Genomic DNA, 26,137 nt, shown 5'->3' with positions numbered 1-26,137 from the left:
TGCTAAAAATTCAAATACTGTTAAAACCATCGGAAATAAAGATAGACAGAGACAGAGTCACAGAGTTACTAATTCTCTGCAGAAATAAATGTCATTTATTCCTCTATTAAGATCTCGGACTGAATTAATTAACGCATTAACTCTTACTTTCTCCTATTGTATTAATTCTCTGCAGAAATATGTTATTATGTTTAGGGTAAATCTATTTGAATCAAATCCGGATGAATGAAGATAAAATAGTCACATATTATATTAAAAAAGAAAATATTGTAAGTACCTCTAGTAAAAGTTTATCATTTATATATATGTATATATTTAGTATATAATGAAGTTCAAAATTGAATTATTATTATAATTTCATTTAAATAATTTAACACATTTTTAAAAAATAGAATGAAAAATTATATATTTTAATTAAAATAAATTATCATTAAAAAATATATCCATTTAGTGATGATATATTTAATAGTGATTAATGAAAAACAAAATAAATAAAATCAAATGGTGCGACTAAAAAGAAATATAGATTAAATCAATGAGATGTAACATGTAAGAAGTAGAATAGGATGATCTACAATACAAATATAGGCAATCTAGATCAACTAATACGAGATCAAAAGAAGATGTATTCGATTTAAAATATGAAACGAGATTGTAACAGAGAATGAGAATCACGTTTGCATCTCTGTCAGTGTCGTGCATTGAATGAGCTTTTGCTATCTTTTTCCCATAATAACGCCAACTACATGCTCTTACTTTCAGCTTTATAAATTTCGCCATTTCGTCTCACCTACTGCAATATCTTCTTCTTCTTCTTCTGTTAGAGAGAGAGAGAGAGAGAGAAAGAGCGCAATGGCAACTCTCAAAGTACCCGTAAATGTTCCCGCTCCGGAAGAGGATGCTGAGCAGCTCAGAAAAGCTTTTGTTGGTATCTACAAAATCTCTTCTTCTGCTCTTGATTAGATCTCTACTAACTCTTCTGCTGCTGAATGATTCTATCATTAATTGTGCGAATGCCATTATATTTGAGCAAAATTCTCTAAGATCGTGATCGTGATCGTAAGTAACCGAAACCCAAAATTTTCTGGGCTTAATTTTGGAAATATGCAAGACTGTCTGAATTGTGGATCAGGTGTTTGTTTGATCCTCTTTGAATAGGTAATAATCATTTTAGAATGTGATTGCTCCAGAATTATGAGCATTATCTAGAAAAGCTCAAAAGTTTTATTGCATTGTTACAGAGAGAATGCTAATAGTCTGAAGATGGAAGGCTAATTTATTTAATTTTAGGTGATGTCTACATTGGAATTCATGTTAGTTAAAATGAAATTAGGGCTTAATGGTGCAATCTTGGAGATAGAAAGGATCAAAGAAGGTGGTCTAAAATTTAAATCGAGAGGATTTATTTTCAGGATTGGGGACAGACGAGGAGACGATAGTGAAGATTCTAGCGCACAGGAATGCAGCACAGAGAAGGTTGATTCACGAAGCATATGCTGCAGCTTATGGAGAAGATCTTCTTAAAGGCTTGGAGAAGGAACTTTCTGGTGATTTTCTGGTTAGTACTTGTTTGTTTTTATTCAAACAACACTTATTTATTGGCTTTGTTATTCAACATGTGTTTCTCTTGATTCAAATGATCAAGGCACTTAGACCTTATTACTGTGTTGGTTGATTTTTTTTCTGTTCTATCTTTCCATTTTATGGATGATCTGAGTTGGTTTTACTTATATCATGGAATTATTTAATGTCTGCTTACGCAGCGCGCACTAGTTGTGTGGACAGTGGATCCAGCTGAACGAGATGCACGACTAGCTAACGAGGCTACGAAAATGCTTACTGCAAGCAATTTCGTGCTCATGGAAATTGGTTGCACCAGGCCTTCATATCATCTGTTTAAAGTCAGGGAGACATATCATCTCCTTTACAAGAAATCTCTCGAAGAAGATGTTGCACATCACACTAGTGGCGATTTCCGGAAAGTAAGAAACAAATTCCTATGTCATAACACATAAATTCCTAATTTTTGGTGCATTCATGGCCTAAGTTGTGTTTGTTCTTCAATAGTTGAATTTGGCTTTTGTGGATATGGATTTTCGACTGCCAAACAAATTTGAATACACAAGAGGAAAGGGTTGAAAAGAACTAATCTGATTCTAAAAGTTCATTCTCTGAGAAATGTGATTTTGTGTTTTCATGAATGCCAAACAGCTTCTGGTTCCTCTTGTGAGTGCCTTTCGATATGAGGGAGATGAGACGAACATGACATTGGCAAAATCGGAGGCTAAGATACTACACGAGAAGATATCTGGAAAGACATACGGTGATGAGGAGATAATACGGATTCTGACAACAAGGAGCAAAGCACAGCTCAATGCAACACTTAACCACTACAATGATCAGTTTGGAAATGCTATCACTAAGGTATATATGTATTTTACATAATTTGTTATGTCTAATTATCTATCATGGCCACACGCCTCTCTGTTCTCGTTGCTCTGCGCCTCATTTCCAAGTTAAAACATCAAAATACTAACCTCTTGACACTGATATGTCTGAATATGAAAATTTTGCAGGATTTGAAATCTGACCCTAATGATGAGTACTTGAGGTTCCTCAGAGCAACGATCAAATGTTTGACCTGTCCCGAGAGATACTTTGAGAAAGTACTCCGCCTTGCTATAAAGGGGACTGGCACGGACGAGAATGCTCTAACTCGCGTTGTGGTTACTCAAGCTGAGGTTAACCTGCAGCGGATCAAAGAAGAATACCTTAAACGTAACAGCATTCCCCTGGAACAGGCGATAGCTGGAGACACCTCTGGAGACTACAAGAAAGTCTTGGTCGCGTTGGTTGGAAAAGAGGAAGCTTGAAGCGTGTAAGTGAGTGTGTGATGTGTGTGTTTGTTCTGGCTTAAACTTGAGTTGAGAAACTTGTTTGAAGACGTGATGGTCTGTTTATGTATCTGGAGGTTTTGAACTGAATTATATATGGTTTTGGTTGTTTTATTCTATTTATGTTGGTGGTTTTGTTTTACATTAAGGTGAAGTTTGAATTGAATTGGTAAGGCTTCAACATCACCATTTTCTCTTACACTAAAACAAACAACTCTCTGTTGCTGCTATTTCCCCAAACGAGACAGAGTTGGGGGTATTTATTTATCACAGTTTGATAATCAAGGGAAAAAATGGGGTCTATCTTCTTCTAAAAGTAACATTCACAACAAAACCAACAACATTTACAAGATCAAAGGTACAAGAGATATCAGATCTAGAAAGAGACATTAAACAGATTTACTAACGGCACGGAAAAAAAAAAAGAAAAAAAAAAGATTTGCCCCAGGAACTCGAATCCCAGCCACAACGACAAAACTGAAACAGGCATCAAAGGAATCAATATGATCATCATTTTGGAAAATATTCCAAAAACATCAAGCACAAATATAAAAATAAAAGAAGACAATGGAATTCGAATCACAACTCAATTTTAGTGAAAATAAATTGTTTTGGTGGTTATATATGTAAGTGAAACAAGTATATTTTTGCAAAAATTGGGAAAATTTTCCTATTCTCTATTACATATATATAAGAACTAACAACTAATCTTGATTATATGTCTCAAAAGAGCTTCTATGCTAAAGCAGCTCCTAATGCAAAAAATTCATAATCTACACAATAATTGCATCCACAATCCATGCAACCGCAATTATACGGCTTTGATCTCTTCAGCTCTGCAATTTCTTCAACTTTGGTGGCTATCTGTATACCCGGGGGCTTCACTTCATCATTATACACGTAGCTGTTTTTTGCAGTCATGACGATCCACTTGTCGTGGACCGGCACGCCAACGACATCTTTCCATGGCATCTCAGCCCTTGCCACCAGTTTTGAGCCACTCATTCTTGATATCAAAGTCGCCGCACTTCTGCTCCGGAGCTCGAAAACAATGGTTCCTTGCTTGAGGGATCTCATGGTTTCGGGAGTGCCAGAGCAGTTTAGTGAAAATGTTTGATTCCAAGTCATGTTGGAATCTGATGAGATTTCTTGGCTATCTAATCTTATTCTTTTGTTGCTTGCTGTAGAGATATAGCATCTCACAAAAACTTCTCTACATGCTTTCACAAAAACGTTTCTTGCCTTTACTATTCTCAGCTCAAGACTGAAAGAGGAAGAGACAGTTTGAGAATCCATTTTGTTTTTTTTTTTGAGAGAGAGAGAGAGATGGTTGGGATTGGGAGTGATGAGAAGCTCTAATGGTAGAACATAGGTATATATAGTTGAGGAGGCCAAGTGTGGTTTATTTATTTTCCTACTTTAATGGAGGCCGCTGATCCACTAGTCATCTATAATGATCAACTAAGTTATTATAGATTTGCTCGAATTCTCAATCTAATTTTTATATGGTATCCAGCACTTTTGGTAGTGGACAATAATTCAAAAACTATCAGTGACATAAAATTTGATAGCTAATATTCTTGTCATAAAAATAAGTTGTGTTTGAAAGTGTAACTATTAGTGATTAGCTACATCATCAAATGTAACTAATTTTTATGACACACATAATAGCTACCAAGCCTATTCACTAGTGGAATTTTTTTTTTTGTAGTGTGTAGCCAGCTCGGAATTTCCTTTTGTTGTGTTAATAGGTGAAAATGCTCTATTCCTTATGTGAAAAATACTCTACTTCATAAACTTAAGCATTTTATGTCCAAATTAAAGTGAATAACCTATCTTACCCTTTGATATTGATGACTTTGCTTGATTTTTTGTGAAAAAATCATATATAATTGATCGATTTGACAGCTATCGATCAAAAACATATAAGGAAACTAAAAAAAAGAACGATTTAAGAGGTATCGGTCAAGAGTTCCTCTAACCGGTGGCTAGATCATATAGCCGCCTGAACGGCCAGATCATTTCACCGGGTGACCAGATGGTAACCATAAAACCAGTTTCACAGGAGACCACCTCTTCATCTAGTTTAGGAAAAATTTGAGACTCGGATATAATTTATAATTTAAACTAAATTAATTGCCTATGATAATTAATAATCCCCTCCACATATGATAAGTGTGAGATAATTGTCTTATTCAGTATTCATGAAAAGTGTAATACTCTCTTCTTGAAAAGTGTGAGATAATTGTCTTATTCAGTATTCAACTCTTATAATTTAACCTCACGACTATTTCTTATTTATTAAAAAATTAAATCACTCTAGGATACATACTCAATTCTTATAATTCAATTCAACCACTCATCAATATGGTGGGACTTTTTTTCCATTAAATAAAATATCCATTTAACTTTTATTAAAATTCGTATTGAACCTAACAGTGTAAAAAGGTATTTGGAAGAAAATATTATAGCACCGAACATATATGTCTTCTCTTTTGAAGAAGTTATTAATTAGAAAGATAGCCAAAATGTTTGATTTGGCAATCTACATCAGTCCGCCTAAAAATGATTCACTTATTTTCAGTTCGAAGATCAAAGAAAAAGTGTAAATTAAATAAAAAAAATGACAAAACTCATATATGTTCAAGAGTTAATTATTAAGTATCTTTTATGAATTGGGCCACAAATAGCGAGATAGATTAAAATAGAAAACAAGTTACTTTTGGAGGAAATACTACCTCTTACGATTGAGATTAAAAAGGTATATGCTATGAAATGACTATTATCACTTAGATCTAACTCTAAACTAAACAACTAAAAAGAATTATTGCAAACATATAAAATTAGAATTCATAAAAGCCACGAGATCTCAATCTTAAAACACTAGGCTCAGCGAATTATTGCAAAACATATATATAAAAGATCTCAATCTTGAAACACTAGGCTCAGAAGAAAAGTTAGAATCAACTAAGAGAGAGAGAGCCAATAAAATGCTGGCCAAGTGGTAATCTGAGTTCATCATAATGAAATAAAGAAAAGAAGAAAGCAATAAACAAATACAAGAAAATCAACATGTGAGATTCATGAATAATTAAGGGATGACTACAAACTAGAGTAAATAATGTTGCAAATTACACACACCACATGCATTCGCCAACCAATAGGGGGACTACTGTAGTATTAATATTCATCATGTGTATGCAACAAAAGAATTATTAAGATAATGTTGAAGCTTGTCTGCAACAAAATTATTGAACAGTTAAAAGATGTGTCACACAATTTATTATATTTTTAAGCATAATAAATTAAAAGTTTAGCTACGTCGATCCACACATATATCTATATATATATATATATTTTTAATAAATATATATATAAGTAATTAAATTTGTTATATTTAAAAAAATAAAATAAAATTGTGGCATCATAACTAACTTTGCTACATCTAAAGTTATATCATATTTTTTTTTTATTACTGACACATACACAAATTTTATTATATTACTTTAATTATTAATTAAAAAAATTAATTCTAAGAGCTCATCATAAATGTATTATTTTAAAAAATAATTACATTTTTACATTTCACAAAAATAACCATATATTTACATGTCACAAAATTAGCTATACAGCCTATACCCTCAAATGTCACAAAACTTTGTGACATGCTTTTATTTTTGTGATATACATAATAATTAGTTAATTACTATCCATCTCATGATGTCACTATCTTATTTAGTGACATTTATAAGTATTATTAGAACATTTTGTTGTAGCACTACAAAAAAAGCGTTGATTACCGACGGCTAAATGCCGTCGGTAACAAAAGACGGCCGCCGGTAAATAGTGTTACCGGCGGCGATAACGGCGGCAAGCTCCCGCCGCTAAAAGGTTCGTCGGCACCGACAATAACGGCGGCGAACATCCGCCGTCGGCAGTTAACGGCGGCGATGCCGCCGGAATTGTCGCCGTTAAACGGCGGAGCCTAGCCGGAGAATTAGCGGCGGCATACACCGCCGCTAGTTACCGAGGGCTATTTTGCCGTCGGTAGAGAGCCACCGGAGTCCGGCTGACCTTGCCGGAAAACTAGCGACGGCGATTACCGCCGGTAAATAGCGGCGGCGAAATGCCGTCGGTAACAAGCTACGCCGGCCGGTGGGTCATGCCGGAGGATGGCCGTGTAGTTACCGAGGGCAAATTGCCGTCGGTAACTACCGACGGCGTTTTGCCCACGGTAATGTTTTTTATTTTATTTTTTTATTTTATTTTATTTTATTTATTTATTTATTTATTTATTTTATTGTATATTGTATATCCACAATTTATTTCCGTATTTATACGGTATTGCATACTTTAGACGAACTTCCCAGTCGGCGACCCGACTTCCCAGTGGGTCACCCATCTTGCTTGTGCTCTGTGTCAAGCACGCTTAACTTTGAAATTCTTTTCGAGTGATCACCAGTACAGAACACTCGTATTATTGATATATCTACATCTATTAATTCATTTAAATGCTATATACTCACTCATATAATTATAATCTTTGAATATGTGGAGATAATACCTGAAATATGTTGTTAATTAGTGAGCGAGTTCGTTTCGGTCCTTATTTTTATCGTCGGTAAAATATTTAATTAATATTTAATAATTAATTAATTAATTAATTTTTTTTTTTAACATTAATACACCAAAAGTGTTTTAATTTGGTTATTATAATGTGATTTGAATTTATTTGTTTATGTTAAATGCAATCATCATCATCATTGCCTTAAATATATAAAACATATATAGTTTTAATAATTAAAGCACTTGAAATATATAGTTCAATAAAACATAAATTTGAAAAGAAAGTGCAAATGTAATTTTGTTTGAAAACATAAATATATAGTTTTAATAATTCTAAGCATCATTATCATCATCATCGGCATCAGGCCGTGGAGGTGGCTGAGCATTATACATCCTCATAAACGCCTCCAATTGAGCCATGTGGTCCTCTATCTGTTGGCGTTGTGCTTGCTCTGCCGCCATGCGGTCCTCCATCTGTTGGCGTTGTGCTTGCTCTGCCGCCAATTGCTCCTCCAGCGTGGAGATCCGTGTCTCATAAAGCTACTGAGACACCGCAGAACTGCCCGTGCTGCGGATAGACCCCCTACTAGCCTGACTCTGCCCGGCACTCTCGACGCCGTAGATCCGTGACCTATCAATTTGCACCACCTCCAAATACACCTCGTCTAGCCGCTCCTGTCGTCCTGTGGCAGCGGCCAGTCGATGAACCTCGGCCTAATACATACATAACAATGCATAATTGTTAGAAAATAAATACATTCACTAAATATTTGAATAAACTTAAACACTTACGTCAATTCTAGCATCTCTCTCCGACGTATAACTTCCGTCGGTGTACGTGTGGAGGCGGAGGAAGGTGGCATAGTTCGGTGCATCCTGGGGAGTACCAGGATCCAAGCTCTGTAGATGCATTTATATAAGATAAATAAGTTATATTAGTCAATATATTAATTTAATTTATATACTTAATTATTTGTTAATTACATACCATATACTGCTGCAGGATACGAGTCGACTGGGACCCGCCCACGTGCCTACTGATCCCTGTACCCTCCCCATCGGGCTCGGACATCCGGTTGGCACGTGCTCGATCTGAAACAGCCTCAACCTCGGGACGCTGCCAGTAATCCTGGAGTCCAGTCCAAAAATCGGGAGTCATCCAGACGGGCCTAGACATCTCTCTCCCTTGGCGGATACACTGCTTGAGATCTGTCTTGTAGTCGCTCATCATGTCGGAGTACCTTTTGCGGGCTTTTGTCTCCCACATTTTCCTCACGTCACGCTCATCATCGGGCTGCCACATAAACTCTTTCTGTTGAAAGAAAGAGAATTAATTTAATATCAAACATTTTAACAATTTAATATGATATATTTATATGTATTATAAATTTAATTGTACCTGTAATTCATCAAAAAATTTATCCTTCATCGCCGGGGGCGTCAACTTCCATGTGTACCCGCCTGGGTTTTCAAACATCTTAAATGTGCTCGTGCAAGCTTTGGACAGGCCAGTGGGCTCCAACAAAACACTGTGTACAAGTAATTTTGTCACTTAATCATGGTGTACGAGAAACAGTAATTTTAACTAAAATATTTACCCAGTCGTAGGATGCCTCTGAAATACCGTCCTCCCATCAGGTGCCTTAACCTCTCTCTCTCTGATAGCGGCAGCTGTAGGGCCCCTAGGCCTTCTAGCCCGTGAACTACTAGAAGCCTGGGGAGTCTCGGGAGTCCCAGAAATATGCGTCCCAGACCCATCAGATGTATCTGCTGTAGCTTCTGGCGCATTAACGCCAGATCGCCTCCCAAATCCCAAGAAACCTCGAGAGGTAGACATGATGCCTGTTGCATACAATTAAATTAACAAATATATAGCGAAACATAACATTAACAGTAACTAACAAACATAACAAATTTGCAATCAAATTCAACGGGCATCTGTGCATTTACATTTATTCATAAGCATCACTACTATCATCATCACTATCGTTAGATGTCAACGGGGAATCATCGTCTTCTGCTTCATCGTCATCTTCAATCTCAACGACTCCACCGAGGGGATGAAGGAGAAGTGGTTGTTCAATGCCTACACTTGTGTGAGTAGGCATAATAGTAACCACTTCTTCTTGAAATGGTTGATCTAATGTTGATGTAGATGCTGCAGTAGACACTTCAACCTTTGATCTTGCGTTGACTTTGCATGCTGACCACCAATTTTTCTTTGATTGGTTCGTACTGGGATAGGGACAGTAAAACACTTGAACTACTTGACTCGCCAAAACAAAGGGATCATACTTCTTATATCTTCGTGTGTGGTTCAGTGAAACTAACTTGAAGTCTGTATCAATAGAAGTTCCCTGAGCCGACAAGTCAAACCATTCACAGTTGAACAAGACTGTCTGCTTAATTGGATACCCCGGATACTCCAGCACGCAAACCTCTTGCAGACGCCCATAAAAGTCTAGCACATCTCTATCACTACCATAGACCGAGCCTTTTATGCAAACGCCACTGTTCACAGTCGCACTCTCTCTATCATGATCAGTTGTGTGAAACCTGTAACCATTCACGAAATAGCCGGAGTATGTTTCAATCTCCCTTAATGGTCCAGCTGCAAGCGACCTAATATAAGGGTTCAACTCGTCGTTACAAGGACGACAAACCTGTTTCACACAAATATCATTTAAGTTTGCTAGCCAATTTTAGAGTAAGTAAATGTATATTTAACATAAATTTATCGTCTCTTACGTAATGGTTAAACCACACAATAAACTCGTTGTGAAACGCGACTTCAAACTCTGCATCAGTCATGTAAGGATTTGCATATCGTTTTTCCTCCTCGAAGATCCTTGGATACAAAGAATCAAATAAATATGTTAACACCTATATATGATGAACACTTCTTATACGTAAATTGAACGAGAATACTCACTTGCTATATGTCTCTGCAACCTCTGCACAATTGCTCAAAATATACATGTGTGCAGCAAGCCATTCGCGCTCATCCATGTATCTCTTCGTCCCTCGGCCAAGTGAACGCCCAATAGGTTTGAATATGGCGAGACAAAGAGGATCATCATTTTCAGCAACGGGCATCTCAATATTGCGAGGCAAAGTTGTCCACTTTGTAGATATTTGATCTTCAAAGTAAAACGAAGAGAAGGTTGACATTTCTGCAAGTAAGTATGCATTGGCGATGGACGCCTCAACCTTGGCTTTGTTTTTTATATGATTTTTTAATGTCCTCAAATATCTTTCAAAAGGATACATCCACCGATATTGCACTGGACCAGCCAATCGTGCCTCATCTGCCAAATGAACTGGTAGGTGCTCCATTGAATCAAATAAACTAGGAGGGAAGATACGCTCAAGTTTGCAAAGAGTAACAGCTATCTTCTCACTCAGTATTCTCATGTCATATATGGCCACGTTGCGGGATGTTAATTCTCTGAAGAAGAAACTTAACTCTGTAATTGCCTCCCAAACATTCTTAGGAAGAAGTTCTTTAAATGCAACAGGCAGAAGGATTTGCATGAACACGTGACAGTCGTGACTTTTCATGTTGTGCATCTTCAGGGCGTTCATGTCAACGCATCTACTAATATTTGACACGTACCCATCGGGAAACTTAAGACTCTTGATCCATTGAAGTAAGATCTTCTTCTCTTCTCTGTCAAGCGTATAACATGCTTTCGGATACCCTCGAGTTCCATCCACTTTCTTCAACTCTTTCCGCTTGCAGAAGGTGTTCAATTCTTCTCTAGATTTTTCTGTATCTTTTGTCTTCCCCTTCACATTCAGGACAGTATTAAACACGTTATCAAACACATTTTTCTCAATGTGCATGACATCCAGATTATGTCGAATCAAAAGATGTCTCCAATAGGGTAGATCCCAAAATATGCTTTTCTTTTTCCACCCTACATCTTGATATTTGGCGAGTTGAGCGTTCCTGCCATCGAAGTCTTCGGTAACCTTCACGAAGCCTAACCCCTCGATTTGATTCAAGATTTGTATTCCTGATCTTTGTTCTGGTGGACCAACATTGCATGTCTTATTCCTTAAGAATGAAGTTTTGTTTCTCCTAAACACATGGTTAGGAGGTAAGAACTTCCGATGATTATCAAACCACGATTGTTTTCCACTCATCGGCAAAGTGAATGCTTCTGTATTCTCCATGCAATGTGGACATGCCAATTTCCCAGCTGTACCCCACCCAGACAACATAGCGTACGCTGGAAAATCACTGATAGTCCATATCAGAGCTGCTCGCATCTGGAAATTTTGCTTCAACGATATGTCGTAAGTGTTCACACCAACCTCCCACAGAGATTTTAACTCGTGTATCAATGGCTGTAAGAATACGTCCAACTTCATCTTTGGGTTTGATGGGCCAGGCACGAGGACTGTGAGGAACATGAATTGTTCTTTCATGCACAACCACGGAGGCAGGTTATACGGCGTGACAATAACTGGCCAAGAAGAATATTGACGCCCTGATTGTGCAAATGGGGCAAAACCATCTGTAGAGAGGCCCAATCTCACATTTCTGATCTCATCGGCGAATCCAGGAAAGACTGAATTCAAATGTTTCCATGCCGGAGAGTCGGCCGGGTGGCGCATTATCCCATCGTCTGTGGAGGTCGCATGCCACCGCATATGTTCAGCAGTTGCAGGAGATGCAAACAATCTCTGCAATCGGGGCGTCAAGGGAAAATAGTGCATCTGTTTGGCGGGCACTTGTTTCTTTCTGCGACTCCCAGATGCACGCAAGCTGTCCTTATATCGTGATTGGTCACAGAACATACAACTATGTAGCTCACTAGTTTCCCCCCAATACAACATGCAGTTATTAACACAGCAATCGATCTTCTCTACTGGCAAACCCAAACCACGTAGATTTCTTTTCGTACTATAGAAGTCTTCTGGACAGTTGTTACCCTCTGGTAAAGCAGCTTTCATCATCGAAGACATCTGATTGTAAGTCCTCTCTGACATGTGGCTTTCAGTCTTTATGCTCATGAATTGAGTCATCCAACTTAATTGTGTGTACGTGTCACATCCTGCGTACAATGGAGTATCCGCTGCATCCAACATGTTATAAATCTGTTGAGCGTCATTATTGGGCGGCTGCTCCAGATTTGGAGGATCTTGATAATTACTAGGTCCAGCATGATCATGCACCATCCTTTCGTAGTTATTGTATAATCCATCATCCTCATTCATTATAGCATGTTCTCTCGGCATAGACAGCGGTGCTTCCCCGTGACAAACCCAAACTTTGTAATTCAGGACAAATCCACGCCTACTAACATGTTCTCTGACCGTAGGTACATCTAAATACGCTTGATTCTTGCACTTCTTACACGGGCACCTAATGTTACCTTGTCCATCTGTGTACGCCGTTTGATTGAACGCCCACTCAAGGAAAAACTCAAGCCCCGTTTCAAATGCGGTACGATCATTGTATCTCGCGTACATCCACGTACGATTATCACTCATTCTTGCAAATTCTAATTGAAAAAAACAAATAAAATATAATAAATTACTTGAAATCTAACAAAATTTCGACAGCATAACCCCACTATCCTAACTACCAAGTGCTCGACTCTACCAGCAACTATAGTGACCATAGTGGTCCTAATTTACTAAGCCTATACTAGGTCTACCCGGCCCCCCAATGTCGAAGCAATAATACAATACAAATAAAAGCAATAAAAATCATGGTAATTAAATTAAAAACAATCATTTGTAGGGAGAAGATCCTTAAGAAATAATCAATTTCTATCCCAAAGGGAGAAGATCCTTAAGAAATTGATTAAATCTATCCCACAATATATATATATATATATATATATATATATATATATAATAATATAACATTTCATAAACACCTAGCACATAACATTTAATTTAACAAAATTATCCAACATATATAAATTATTCTAACAAACAATTCTTAAACTAATTGATTAAAATTAATATAATTTAAAATTAATCATGCTTCATAATTTAAAATTAATCATGCTTCATAATTTAAAATTAAACTAACAACATATATTAAATAGATTAATATAATTTAAAATTAATCATGCTTCATATAATTTAGTTATAAACAAAATCAATTATAAATTAATTAACTATATATAACAAATAAATCTATTTAATTAATATATAATTAAATACATAAATAAATTCATAATTAAATAAATAAATAAATAAGAGAGCGTACGGTGGTGGTTTCCGGTGGGTGTCGTGAAGAAGGCGGTGAAACGAGGTCGTCGAACTACAATAAATAATATAAGTGAAAATTATATAATTATATATATATAATTAAAATTAATGAGATATATATATATATATATATATATATATATAGATCTAGAGAGAGAGAGAGAGAGAGAGAGAGATACCTGCTAGGGCGGCGGCGGGCGGCGGCGGCGGTCGGCGGCGGCGGCGAAGCAGCAGCAGGCAGGGGAGGGGGGGGTGGATTTTCGTGTGTGTGTGCGGCGCAGAAACTGAAAAAAGAAGGAACCCGCTGCCCTATATTTAAACGGTTACCGACGGCAAATGCCGCCGCTAGCTAGCGGCGGCAACTTTACCGTCGTTAATTCTATAAAATAAATTATTTAATGCGTATTTTAATATTAACGGCGGCGTCGCCGCCGCTAGATAACGGCGGGGAATTTGCCGTCGGTAGATGGCCGGTAAATTCGAAAGTTCGGGTCGCCTGGACTGCCGCCGCCGTGCCGCCGTTAGCTACCGACGGCAAAATTGCCGTCGGTAGTTTTCGCCGGTAAAAACGCGTTTTTTTGTAGTGTAGTGAGAGTTTATAAATTTCAACAGCTTATAGAAAATTTTAAGAGCTTATAAAATGCATTGTCTCAAGAGCTTCTAAGTTATCAAAAAGCTAGATATAGATCGATTCGTGAGTTAGAGAAAGAATCGCGAGCCACATAAGTATATAAAATAATTACAAATTATACTAAGATTATTTTTGTAAACTAATTGTTACGTATAAGATAATGAAAAAATAAATCGGGGTTTAATTATAAACTTAGAGGAGGGATGTAATACTCAAATTTTAGGTAATGAAAAAATAAATTGGTTTAAAAATTACTTTATTTGTGTTGCGAGAGTGTAATTTTTGTCATTTTGGCACATCACATAAGAATATATATTTTCTATTTTTATACAGTAGATTGCCATGCCACAAACTTATTATTTTTAATGCTCGTTTTATCAACTTATATTCACAACCTATGATGCACGGATTCTTCAAAAAATAGCACAATGCAGTATCGGATAAGCGCAGGGTGAGGGTGAGGGTGCGATTCACGTGGGATTCGCACGGGATTCGCTAGGTGGCGAATCCTCCAAAAAAAAATAAAAGGGATTCGCGAATCGGGTGCGCGCACCCACGAAGAGGGTGCGTTTTGGGCTCTTCTGCAATTTTTTCAATTATTTTTGGGCTCTTTTGTAATTTTTGAGTTATATTTGCATGCAATTTGAAACTTTTACATGCAATTTATTGGAATTTTTACTTTTACTTATATTTGCAATGCAATTTTTTTTCATTATTTTTGGGCTCTTTTGCAATTTTTGAAGAACTTCATTATTGAAACTTTTATTTTGACTTATATTTGCAATGCATATTTACTTTATAAATGTTCTTTTCTTTTTTCAATTTGATTGGTCACATATATAATAAAATATATATAAATATAACAGACGTATCCTTCACGAATCGCACCTTATAATTTTTGAAAATCCGTATCCCCGCACCCGAATTGTATCGCTCCCGCACCCGCTCCCTCGCACCTGTGCAACATAGTTCACAACTTTACCAATTAATTAATTATAAATCTCTTATTTTATTTTTATTTCATTGTCATAACACTATAATAAAAATTAGGGGTGTGTATTCGGTTATATGGTTCGATTTTTGCTAAAATCAAACCAAATCATATTTTTGTTCGGTTTGAAAAAAAAAAACTGAATCGAACCGAATTAACCAAAATTTTTATAATTAAAATCGAACCGAAAAACCAAACCAAACCGAAAGAAACCGAACAAAACCGATTTTTTTTTTTACTGAAAATTCCATAAAAATCGAAAAAAAAAGCTATGAAAATTTTAAAAATAGTAGAAGTTAGATATTATAAAATTATAATTAAAATATTATATTATATATATGTGTATATATATACATTATAAATATAATTCTGTTTTTCAATTCGGTATTGTTCGGTTTTAAAAAATCCGAACCGAACCGAACCGAAAAACCGAAATTTTATGGAAAAAATCGAACCGAAAAAACCAAACCATATTTTAAAATTTTGATTTGAATCGATTCGGTTATTCAGTTTCGGATTGTTTGCTCACCCCTAATAAAAATGAGTCTCTTTCTACACTTATAAGTTAGTATAACACACTTACCAGTATTGTGCAACCCAAGGAGTACTTGTACATCATCTGAAGTGGGAAAAAAGATAAAATTATTGCATAGAACTAATTAAATGCAAGTCAAATTACGTACACATGTTAATCTAATTAGTCAATATCCACGAAAACGTACGCCCAAGTATGTGTGTGTCTCCATGTTAATCTTAGTAGGAATTCAACATCAGCGGTACACTTATTTTCTTATTCACAACCATGTGAAAGAAAATTTTCAATGATATATTCGATCGATCGGTACCCTTTCAGATTTTCCAAACTAAATATTTGACAATTCGTTATAATTGTCGCATTTCATTTTCTAGCTATTTAATATATAAGCATATGACGTATTGCTATATATGTATAAGTGGAACAAGTATATTTTTGTTAAAATTGGGAAAATTTTCCTAATCTGTATTACATATATATATCATATAAGAACTAACCCTAATCTCTATTCCATGTCTCTAAAAAGCTTCTGCATATGCTATAGAGCAGCTCCTAATGCAAAGAAATCATAATCTACGCAATAATTGCATCCACAATCCATGCAACCGCAATTATACGCCTTTGTTGTCTTCAGCTCTGCAATTTCTTCAACTTTGGTGGCTATCTGTATACCCGGGGGCTTCACTTCATCATTATACACGTAGCTGTTTTTTGCAGTCATGACGACCCACTTCTCGTGGACCGGCACGCCAACGACATCTTTCCATGGCATCTCAGCCCTTGCCACCAGTTTTGAGCCACTCATTCTTGATATCAAAGTCGCTGCACTTCTGCTCCGGAGCTCGAAAACAATGGTTCCTTGCTTGAGGGATCTCATGGTTTCGGGAGTGCCAGAGCAGTTTAGTGAAAATGTTTGATTCCAAGTCATGTTGGAATCTGATGAGATTTCTTGGCTGTCTATTCTTATTCTTTTGTTGCTTGCTGTAGAGATATAGCATCTCACAAAAACTTGTCTACATGTTTTCACAAAAACGTTTCTTGCCCTTACTATTCTCAGCTCAAGACTGAAAGAGGAAGAGACAGTTTGAGAATCCATTTTGTTTTTTTTTGAGAGAGAGAGAAAGATGGTTGGGATTGGGAGTGATGAGAAGCTCTAATGGTAGAACATAGGTATATATAGTTGAGGAGGCCAATTGTGGTTTATTTATTTTCCTACTTTAATGGAGGCCGCTCCACTATGATCAACTAAGTTATAGATTAGCTCGAATTCTCAATCTAATTTTATATGGTATCCAACACTTTTGGTAGTGGACAATAAGTCAAAAACTAAATCCTATTGATAGATTTTATTGAATTTTTTTATACTTTGAGCTCTTGAGATTCTTGAGAGGTTCCAATTCCAAATCTTCCAAAAACGATCCTTTTTGTGAACAAGTGAATGCTAAAGCACTTTTAAGGCTTTCCAATCACTGCGAAAGCCGCTTTTGTAGCTAGCCAGCTCCGAAGTTTCATTGTAAATTATATGCTCCGATTTTACTTAATCATGGATTACCATTAAATCTATAAAATTAGAAATAAAAACTGAATCTTCTTGCCCATCTCATATTATATTGACATACAACAATTTTAAATCTATTTGGTCATTTAATATTTGAAATGGTCAATTTATATCCAGTATGTTTGTAGCTTGCGAGTATTGCTGTAAACACGAAGCATTTCATCAAACTGAATGTTCCATAAATGAGATAAATAGTATTAACAGCAATTAAGTTTTCGCTTTTTAAGAACGAAAGAGAACCATGCAAATAAATTATTGATTTGATCCGGCAATCTACAGCACTCTTGATTTGAATTAAGAAAATACGTACTATGTATTTCTGACTCTGGGTACGTATTTAATTTAATTAGAAGAGCCAATCTACTATTGAGACGAAAAATATAAAATATGCTGCAGAAATTGACCATCACTATCCCAGATCTAACTGTAAAACAACTAACAAGAATTAATTATTGTAAAGATATAAAATCAAAATTCGTAAAACCCACGAGATCTTCAATCTTGAAACACTAAGCTCAGAAGATGGGATGGAAAGGCTGGGGTCAACTCTGTGTGGGTGTGTGTGAGAGAGAGAGAGAGAGAGCCAATAAAATGCTGCAAAAGTGCTCACAAGAATGAAATAAAGAAAGAATAATGCAATAAACAAATAGAAGAAAATGAGAGCATGTGAGGTTCATGAATAAGGGATGAGTACAAAGGAGTAAATACAGACTACACGTACGCAGTCACCTCGATAGCTGATTTAATTAGTCATTACGTATCAACAAAAAAAGATAAATATGTATAGTGTGGTAAGCGGCGCTAATCAATTTTTTAATCTATATTGTGTTTCGGTTTCATGCAATATCTACACTGTAGTATACACTAATACTTGTCAAATGTAATATCACTACTATACACATACATAAGAGTAATTACAACGTCAAAATCTATAATATATTAACATGGCAACTTTTCTAATGTTAATTTTGTAGTTATAATAAAATATTAAAATTGAATATTTATTAGTAATCTATATTTTTTCTTTTTATTTCCTTTATTTCATCTTCTTTTTTTTGTTTTATTTCTTTCTAAGATTGTAAAATTCAACTAATTACAAAATATTAAATATGCATGTCTAATTAAAAATCACGATTATAGCTTTAATTTGATATATTTTATGTAAATATTTGATTTAAAATGTAAAAGTTGTATTTATTTAAAGATTGTATTTAATATTTTATATTAAATATTTGATTTAAAATTTGATAAGAACAACTTATTGCCTAGCTATAAAGTTCGTGGAACCAAACCAAGCAAATGTGGGAGTATTTTCTTGAGAATTATGGCTTTACATTGTTCTCTTGAGGCAATTTTAGTGTGAGATTTCGATTGGTGGTCCATCCAAGTCTTAAATTGGATATTGGAGATGTTGTAAGATAATGAATCTTATTTGTGGACGTTGAACAATTGATTATTATATCAATCATTATTATTATGTTGTAAAAATATAAAAATAATATTTCACGTGCATTGCATGGAATGCAAATGCTAATGTCATAATATCATGTAGATAGCATAAGGGAAGTTAAGGTGGAATGTTGGGACTCGTCTCAATATTTATATATATCCATTATAAATCAGTTTTCATAAGGAAAGAACAAAAAAGGGGCACATTTATTTGTGCATTATAAGTCGAATGAAATGTCATTACAAAATACAATATTTGAAGTAGGCCATCAAGATATAATTTATATAGAGAACAAAATACATTTTTAAGGGATAAAATCTAGGGAGAATATGCATAACTATATAAAATTATAAAGGAGATATGATCATAGGGTGCGGTTATAGTGAGAACCACAATTATCGTGAGAACATAAGAACCAATAAAATTACTGCATCTGCTATACAAATTAATGCATCCGCTATTAAATTTAATGCATCCGAAAAAAATAATTTTTTTGCTCCCTTCAGGATTCGAACCCAGCACCTGCATCCATCCACCAAGATGATGCATCCACCGTAGATCTTGATGATCGAATGGCTTAAAATGGTTCTCCGTTCTTATTTTATTAGTGGTTCTTATTTGAACCTCTCCCTATGATCATATTGAATAAATAAATATAACACATATAAGTGATTGCCAGTCATATTGTGATTTTGCATGTGTTATATATGCTCATTTATTCAATTTTATTATCTCTTCTTCATTAATTTTATATATTTCTGCATGTAGTGATAGAGCCATATAGGTTCGTGGGGTAGTGGGTCCCATTGAATTTTTTTTTAAAAATAGTATATATATATATATATATATATATATAATGTATTTTTATATTTATTAAATGAAAAATTATTTTGAATTCTTTTTTTCTACAATCAAATTCTCAGTATTATGTAATGTAACTTTTTTTGTTTTCGTTTAATTTTCTTTATTTAATAGAGTAATAGGTTTGAATTAAAAAAATTTGTAGGATATTTTTTTGTAGTGAACTCAGCAAATTAAAATTTGAATTTAATGTAGAGTTCTTTATAAACATACATTAATACATACTCCCTCCGTCCACGAAATGAGTACCTATTTGTGGACGGCACGGGTTTTAAGAAATGTATGAAGTGTAGTGTGAATAGTTTAAGGGTCCCACTTTTTTAGTGTATTAATTAAAGAGATGTGTGGGATACACTTGCCAAAAAGGGAAATGGGTACTTATTTCGTGGACGGACGAAAAATGAAATATGGGTACTCATTTCGTGAACGGAGGGAGTATATACTTTTGAGTTAATGGTGGAGAATACCCATTCTCAAAGATAAAAACAAAAAAATACCCACACAAATAATACCCATTTTTTGAAAAACTTGACACTTATACCCTTACAGAAAAGAGAATTCCCAAACAAGCACCCTTCCCCTCTCCCAAATCGCAACCCCTTCCTTTTCTCTCTTTCCACCGATTCCTCCCTTCGCCCAGCTGCACCGCCGATTTCCCCCTCCGCCCAGCTGCACCGTGCTTCCACCATGGCCTCCCGCCTCTGCAAATTGAAAATCAAACACAAATTAAAACTTCACAAAATATTTATCTTCAAAACCTAGAAAACTTAGGTTTCTTCAATTCGTACTCAATCTGGTGGTTTGAAAGGTATATTGTGGTCTTCTATACAGTAGTTATTGTTATTAAAACTATTTTTATGGTTTATGAACAACATTTTTGAATTGCAATTGATATATTTTGAAGATTTGTGTGTTTGTTCTACGTTGCTCGAATCGCGAACTTCGGTCGGCATGCTCGACAAGTCAAGCATGTCGAGCATAGGTGGGATATGAACAAATACTCGACATATTTGACCACTTGGAGTCAAACATGTCGAGTATTAAGCATTTAGAACAGTTGCTCGACATGCTTGACTTATCGAGCATGCCGAGCAACGTTTGTAAGTCTAGCGATGTAGAACAACGACAATTGCTCGACAAGTCATACATGTCGAGCAAAGTTTGCAAGTCGAGCGATATAGAACAACTAGGGGTGGGACGGTACGGTATACCTTAATAAATTGTCCATACCTTATACCTTACCTTTACCTCCGGTATGAAGAAATTTCATACATTTACCTTACATTTACCTACAGTATACCTTAAATTACGGTATGAAAAAATCGCATACCTTTACCGTACCTTTGTTTCTGTATACCGTACTGTATTTTGGTATACCATAGTTTCGGTATACAGTATCATGTTTCGGTATATATATACCTTACACGGTATATTGAAATTGATAAATTTCTGTACGATAATATCGATAATTTTGTTTTAAACCTGCTTACCTAATAAACAACATCAAACAAATAACAAATATAATGTCAACAATAAAATTCAAACACAATAAAATAAATAAAGTATGAAATTTGTTCCCGTCTCAGCAATTTCACAAGTCTACAATATAACAACATTAACAATACTATAACTTAAATAAGGTGAATTTTATATTATAACTATGCTATAAGCCTATAATATCAATAAACAATACTATAATTCAATTATATATATTAAATTGTATAACCTATATATTATACCATGTTCATTTTTGTATCGATAATATTTATATTCTCATACTTGTATATATATATATTCATGTAAATATAGATGTTATAACTTAGATGTAATTTATTGTAGAACAATAACCTTAGTTATATACTATAAAATATAACTATATAACTCACATAAGGTGAATATTATATCATAGCTATGTTACAAATTCATGTATTATATTTTGTTTATTTTTTTTATCATTTGATTATATTTATAAGTTGAATATTATATCATAACTATATGAACTATATTTTGTTTATTTTTGTATCATTTGATGATATTTGTAAATTCATGTACTTGTATATATTCATATAATACATCATTTTATAAAATTTATCAATATTTTTAAAAATATAAACATAAAAATATATATTATATATTTTAAAACTATAGATTTTGATACGGTATATACTGCGATTTTCGATATACCGGTATATACCGATAATTGCAGTATATCAGAATAAGGTATTATACCTTAATACCGGTATACCGTTAATAAGGTATCATACCTTATTCCGATATATACCTTTAATACGGTATTTATTGATTTTTTCGGTATATACCTCGGTATCGGTATATGCCGGTATACCCCGGTATCTGAAAAATTCATACATTTACTTTACCGTAAATCTTCGGTACGGTATCATACCTTACCGAAAAATTCGGTATACCTTAAATTTGATATTTTACGGTATTTTTCGGTACGGTATGACCGGTATACCGAGTTTTCAGCATATTTCCCCAGCCCTAAGAACAAGAACAGTTGCTCAACAAGCTCGACTCTCTCTATCTCTCTCTCTCCAGATCTGTCGGCTCTTCCTCCACCTCGCCACGCCTCACCTCGCCTCTGTCATGGCTCTCCTTGCCTCACCTCGCCACTGCTCTTCCGCCTCACCTCACTGCGCTGCTCGTCCGCCTCTGCTTCGTCTGAAATTTGAATTAGGTTCAGTGCTCGACGACACGCAATGCTCGATGCTCGAGGTGTCGAGCAATAGTTCAAATTGAACTATTGCTCGAGACTCGATGCTCGACAAACTCAACACTCGACACTTCAGCACTGGATAATGATGCTCGACACTTCAGTGTCGAGCAATGCACGAAACATAAGGGTAAAAATGTTCTAAATGGATATAATTATTGTTTTGTAAATAGTGGGTATTTTTTAGGTTTTATCTTTCGAAAAGGGTATATCTCATGTTACCCCTATACTTTTTATATTGAATTCTCTATAATTTTTTATGTAATACTCTCCCCGTCCCATAATAAGTATTTTACTTTCCTTTTTGAGTTATCCCACAACAAGTGTCATCTTTCTAAAACAAGACCACCACTTTTTTTTTTGTATCTTTTAATTATCTTCACTTTAATTCTATTAATTTCTCTCACAAAATAAAAGTGGACTCCATCACTTTTTATTTTTTTACTCTTTAAATTAATCATACCCACCTTAATTCTTGTGATGAATTAAATTAGGACACTTGTTATGGGACTGATCAACCAAACCAACCAAACCAAGCGCTCATACATGTTGTCTGAGAACAACTTATGCCTATGAAGTCTTTGGAGCCAAACCAAGCAAATGTTGTATTTTCTTGAGAATTATGACTTTATATTATTTTTTTGAGGCAGTTTTGGTATGAGATTTCGATTGGTGGTCCATCCAAGTCTTAAATTGGATATTGGAGATGTTGTAATATAATGAATCTTATTTGTGGACGTTGAATGATTGATATTATTTATACAATTTATTGCCATGACATTTTCAATATGTGTAAATTTTTTTATTTTATACAATTTAATGATATTTATAAATTTAAAATAAAAATAATAGTAAAATAAAAAATAATACTTTAAATTATGAAATAACATAGATGACGGTTCTTTAATCGTCATATATCATATCTAAATATGACGAATTTTCGTCCAAAGATGACAATTGAAATGTATCAACTATATATATATAAACATCATGAAAGCCTACATACATGACGATTACAAAGTGTTGAATATAATATCAAGAACCATCATGTTTTATATTATACATGACGGTCAGAAAACATCAAAAAATATTATGAGTTTCATGTATTATATAATACTTGATGATTTTAAACCGTCAAGTATATATGTATAATCATTAAAAAAAAAAGTATACATGATGGTTACTAACCGTCATCTATACTAGAGACCACACATGATATCACTATACTTGACGATTTGCGGAGGATATAAATGACGACTAAAAACAGTCATCTATAAGCGTATTTCTTGTACCTGAGGATTCTCTAGTGATAGTTAATTACTATTTATTGATTTGAAGCTTTATTTAAATTTATTATGATAAAGATGTGAAACAAAACTTTGCTAATGGTAAGAAACCCAATTTCAATGAGATATACTACGTCCTTCAACTTGCATTTTTCCGAAATAAATATATGACCTTCAACACGGACTATTAGCTAGTCATAATTGTCGCTTTCGTTTGTTGTTTTGTATATATTGCGCAGTGCTATTAATATACACGTGATACATACGAAAAAAAATATTACTATGTGTCGTGAATCAAACAACGTGTCCATAAATACAAGTGAAACAAGTATATTTTTGTAAAATCTAGGAAGATTTTGCTGCTACACTAAAAAAATGGTCGAACCATATATAAAAACTAATCCTAATCTCTATTCTATGTCTCTAAAACGCTTCTGTATATGCTAAAGCAGCTCCTAATGCAAAGAAGTCATAATCTACGCAATAATTGCATCCACAATCCATGCAACCGCAATTATACGCCTTTGTTGTCTTCAGCTCTGCAATTTCTTCAACTTTGGTGGCTATCTGTATACCCGGGGGCTTCACTTCATCATTATACACGTAGCTGTTTTTTGCAGTCATGACGACCCACTTCTCGTGGACCGGCACGCCAACGACATCTTTCCATGGCATCTCAGCCCTTGCCACCAGTTTTGAGCCACTCATTCTTGATATCAAAGTCGCTGCACTTCTGCTCCGGAGCTCGAAAACAATGGTTCCTTGCTTGAGGGATCTCATGGTTTCAGGAGTGCCAGAGCAGTTTAGTGAAAATGTTTGATTCCAAGTCATGTTGGAATCTGATGAGATTTCTTGGCTATCTAATCTTATTCTTTGGTTGCTTGCTGTAGAGATATAGCATCTCACAAAAACTTGTCTACATGTTTTCACAAAAACGTTTCTTGCCTTTACTATTCTCAGCTCAAGACTGAAAGAGGAAGAGACAGTTTGAGAATCCATTTTTGAGAGAGAGAGAGATAGTTGGGTGTGAGAAGCTCTGTGTGGTAGAACATAAATATATATAGTTGGAGGAGAGGTTTACTTTCCTACTTTATCGAGGAAGCTCCACTAGTTACTAAGTTAGATTTGCCTTAAATCTCAATCTGATTTTTATATGGTATCTAACACTTGTGGTAGTGGACAATAAGTCGAGTACTAAATCTTCGTTTCCTTTGATTGATAGATTTTATTGATGTTTTTTATAGTTTGAGCTCTTGAGATTCTTGAGAGGTTCCAAATTCCCCCAAAACGACCCTATTGTCAACAAGTTGAATGCCTAATTAAGTAGTGATAGGGTCGCCAATCACTTAATTCCATAATATATATACATGCTTACTGCATATTGGTATGCAAGCAGCTTTGAATTTCCACTTGCAATCATACTATATTGCTTCAATTTTACTTTATACTGAATTGCCGATAAACCTATGAAATAAAATAGAAAATAGATCCAATGCCACTATACATCGAGAATCATAAATTTTTAAACTTAAATTTGTTCATTCAAGATATTGGTTCTTTCCTTCACATAAAATAATTAGGGCTGTAAACGAGCCGAGCCGAGCCAAATACTACTAGGCTCGAGCTCGGCTCGAGCCTCGATTCGAGCTTTTATCTTGATGATCGAGCTCGGCTCGTCATCCACTTACTAAGCTCGGGCTCGGTTCGAGTTCGGTCCGGGTGATGCTCGATAATATCGAATTCGAGCTTGAGCTCGAGCTCGGCTCGTTAGATGTTTGTATATATGGTGTTCAAGCTCGAATTTGTTATAAATTTGAGAAAATTTTCTTAATTAATATGTTACACGAGTTCGAGTTCGACTCGTTTAAAGCTCGTGTACTAGCTCGATTGAAGGCTCGACTGAAGGTTCGTGAACAAGCTCGCGAACAATCGAATTCGAACATGTTCGCGAGCTCAACGAGCCGAGCACTGTCAGGCTCGAGCTTGGCTCGATAAAAATTTCGAGCTCGAAATTAGGCTCGAGCTCGGCTCGTTTATTATCGAACCGAGCTCCGAACGAGCTTTTTTCGAGCCGAATCTCGAATAGCTTGCAAGTAGCTCTGTTCATTTACAGCCCTAACTATAATTAGGACTCACTTCATCTTAATTATGAATTACGATTTTTTATTTTCTATTTTTAGTTGGCTGTTGATCAATATAGTTAATACTTTCAATAAATTATAATGAAAATACTTCATCCGCCCATCTACCCACGAAATGTTAGTTCCTAATTGTGGTTAATAAATCTAACTGAAATTGATTATGTTTGAAATAAATTATTATTAAAATACTCTCTCCATCCACAATAAGTGTGGTGTGTGGATGAAAGGACACATATTTTAAGAACATATTGAGAGA

The 26,137-nt window shown here is 35.0% G+C and overlaps 6 protein-coding genes across 6 annotated transcripts; 1 reads left to right on the top strand and 5 right to left on the bottom strand.

The window, feature by feature from the left end:
* The first annotated feature begins 563 nt into the window (after nucleotides 1-563).
* LOC131021824 (annexin D2-like) lies at nucleotides 564-3,013 on the top strand. Its single transcript, XM_057951114.1, has 5 exons — nucleotides 564-928; nucleotides 1,413-1,558; nucleotides 1,764-1,982; nucleotides 2,212-2,424; nucleotides 2,577-3,013. Exons 1-5 carry the CDS (start codon nucleotides 706-708, stop codon nucleotides 2,871-2,873), a joined length of 1,098 nt encoding a protein of 365 aa, XP_057807097.1. The 5' UTR covers nucleotides 564-705; the 3' UTR covers nucleotides 2,874-3,013.
* A 616-nt stretch (nucleotides 3,014-3,629) lies between these two features.
* On the bottom strand, nucleotides 3,630-4,190 carry LOC131023472 (uncharacterized). The gene has a single exon (XM_057953014.1). The coding sequence runs from the start codon at nucleotides 4,188-4,190 to the stop codon at nucleotides 3,630-3,632; it is 561 nt and encodes a 186-aa protein (XP_057808997.1).
* A 3,710-nt stretch (nucleotides 4,191-7,900) lies between these two features.
* Nucleotides 7,901-8,619, bottom strand: LOC131023471 (uncharacterized). The gene is made up of 3 exons (XM_057953013.1): nucleotides 8,449-8,619; nucleotides 8,253-8,360; nucleotides 7,901-8,174 (listed from the first exon to the last, which is right to left on the bottom strand). The coding sequence occupies exons 1-3, from the start codon at nucleotides 8,617-8,619 to the stop codon at nucleotides 8,001-8,003; spliced, it is 453 nt and encodes a 150-aa protein (XP_057808996.1). The 3' UTR covers nucleotides 7,901-8,000.
* Nucleotides 8,620-10,041: 1,422 nt separating this feature from the next.
* LOC131021822 (uncharacterized) lies at nucleotides 10,042-13,169 on the bottom strand. The gene is made up of 2 exons (XM_057951113.1): nucleotides 10,393-13,169; nucleotides 10,042-10,308 (listed from the first exon to the last, which is right to left on the bottom strand). Exons 1-2 carry the CDS (start codon nucleotides 12,960-12,962, stop codon nucleotides 10,140-10,142), a joined length of 2,739 nt encoding a protein of 912 aa, XP_057807096.1. The 5' UTR covers nucleotides 12,963-13,169; the 3' UTR covers nucleotides 10,042-10,139.
* Nucleotides 13,170-16,260: 3,091 nt separating this feature from the next.
* LOC131021821 (uncharacterized) lies at nucleotides 16,261-17,015 on the bottom strand. The gene has a single exon (XM_057951112.1). The coding sequence runs from the start codon at nucleotides 16,945-16,947 to the stop codon at nucleotides 16,390-16,392; it is 558 nt and encodes a 185-aa protein (XP_057807095.1). The 5' UTR covers nucleotides 16,948-17,015; the 3' UTR covers nucleotides 16,261-16,389.
* A 7,148-nt stretch (nucleotides 17,016-24,163) lies between these two features.
* On the bottom strand, nucleotides 24,164-24,739 carry LOC131023470 (uncharacterized). The gene has a single exon (XM_057953012.1). It carries the CDS (start codon nucleotides 24,737-24,739, stop codon nucleotides 24,164-24,166), a length of 576 nt encoding a protein of 191 aa, XP_057808995.1.
* Nucleotides 24,740-26,137: the final 1,398 nt, after the last annotated feature.

This window comes from Salvia miltiorrhiza, chromosome 4 (assembly GCF_028751815.1).
Source record: "Salvia miltiorrhiza cultivar Shanhuang (shh) chromosome 4, IMPLAD_Smil_shh, whole genome shotgun sequence".
Classification (NCBI taxonomy): Eukaryota; Viridiplantae; Streptophyta; class Magnoliopsida; order Lamiales; family Lamiaceae; genus Salvia; species Salvia miltiorrhiza.
Note: the sequence above shows the minus strand (reverse complement) of the source record. Positions and strands in the feature narration are given on the sequence as shown.

Excerpts from the sequence above, each read along its gene's own strand:
- LOC131021824 (XM_057951114.1), top strand. The coding sequence starts at position 706 with ATGAGCTTTTGCTATCTTTTTCCCATAATAACGCCAACTACATGCTCT. Across the intron at positions 1,559-1,763 it reads AACTTTCTGGTGATTTTCTG|CGCGCACTAGTTGTGTGGAC; the intron begins GTTAGTACTTGT and ends CTGCTTACGCAG. Across the intron at positions 1,983-2,211 it reads CTAGTGGCGATTTCCGGAAA|CTTCTGGTTCCTCTTGTGAG; the intron begins GTAAGAAACAAA and ends AATGCCAAACAG.
- LOC131023472 (XM_057953014.1), bottom strand. The coding sequence starts at position 4,190 with ATGGATTCTCAAACTGTCTCTTCCTCTTTCAGTCTTGAGCTGAGAATA.
- LOC131023471 (XM_057953013.1), bottom strand. The coding sequence starts at position 8,619 with ATGACTCCCGATTTTTGGACTGGACTCCAGGATTACTGGCAGCGTCCC. Across the intron at positions 8,361-8,448 it reads GTATCCTGCAGCAGTATATG|AGCTTGGATCCTGGTACTCC; the intron begins GTATGTAATTAA and ends ATGCATCTACAG. Across the intron at positions 8,175-8,252 it reads AGAGAGATGCTAGAATTGAC|GCCGAGGTTCATCGACTGGC; the intron begins GTAAGTGTTTAA and ends TGTATGTATTAG.
- LOC131021822 (XM_057951113.1), bottom strand. The coding sequence starts at position 12,962 with ATGAGTGATAATCGTACGTGGATGTACGCGAGATACAATGATCGTACC. Across the intron at positions 10,309-10,392 it reads GTTGCAGAGACATATAGCAA|GATCTTCGAGGAGGAAAAAC; the intron begins GTGAGTATTCTC and ends TTTGTATCCAAG.
- LOC131021821 (XM_057951112.1), bottom strand. The coding sequence starts at position 16,947 with ATGGATTCTCAAACTGTCTCTTCCTCTTTCAGTCTTGAGCTGAGAATA.
- LOC131023470 (XM_057953012.1), bottom strand. The coding sequence starts at position 24,739 with ATGGATTCTCAAACTGTCTCTTCCTCTTTCAGTCTTGAGCTGAGAATA.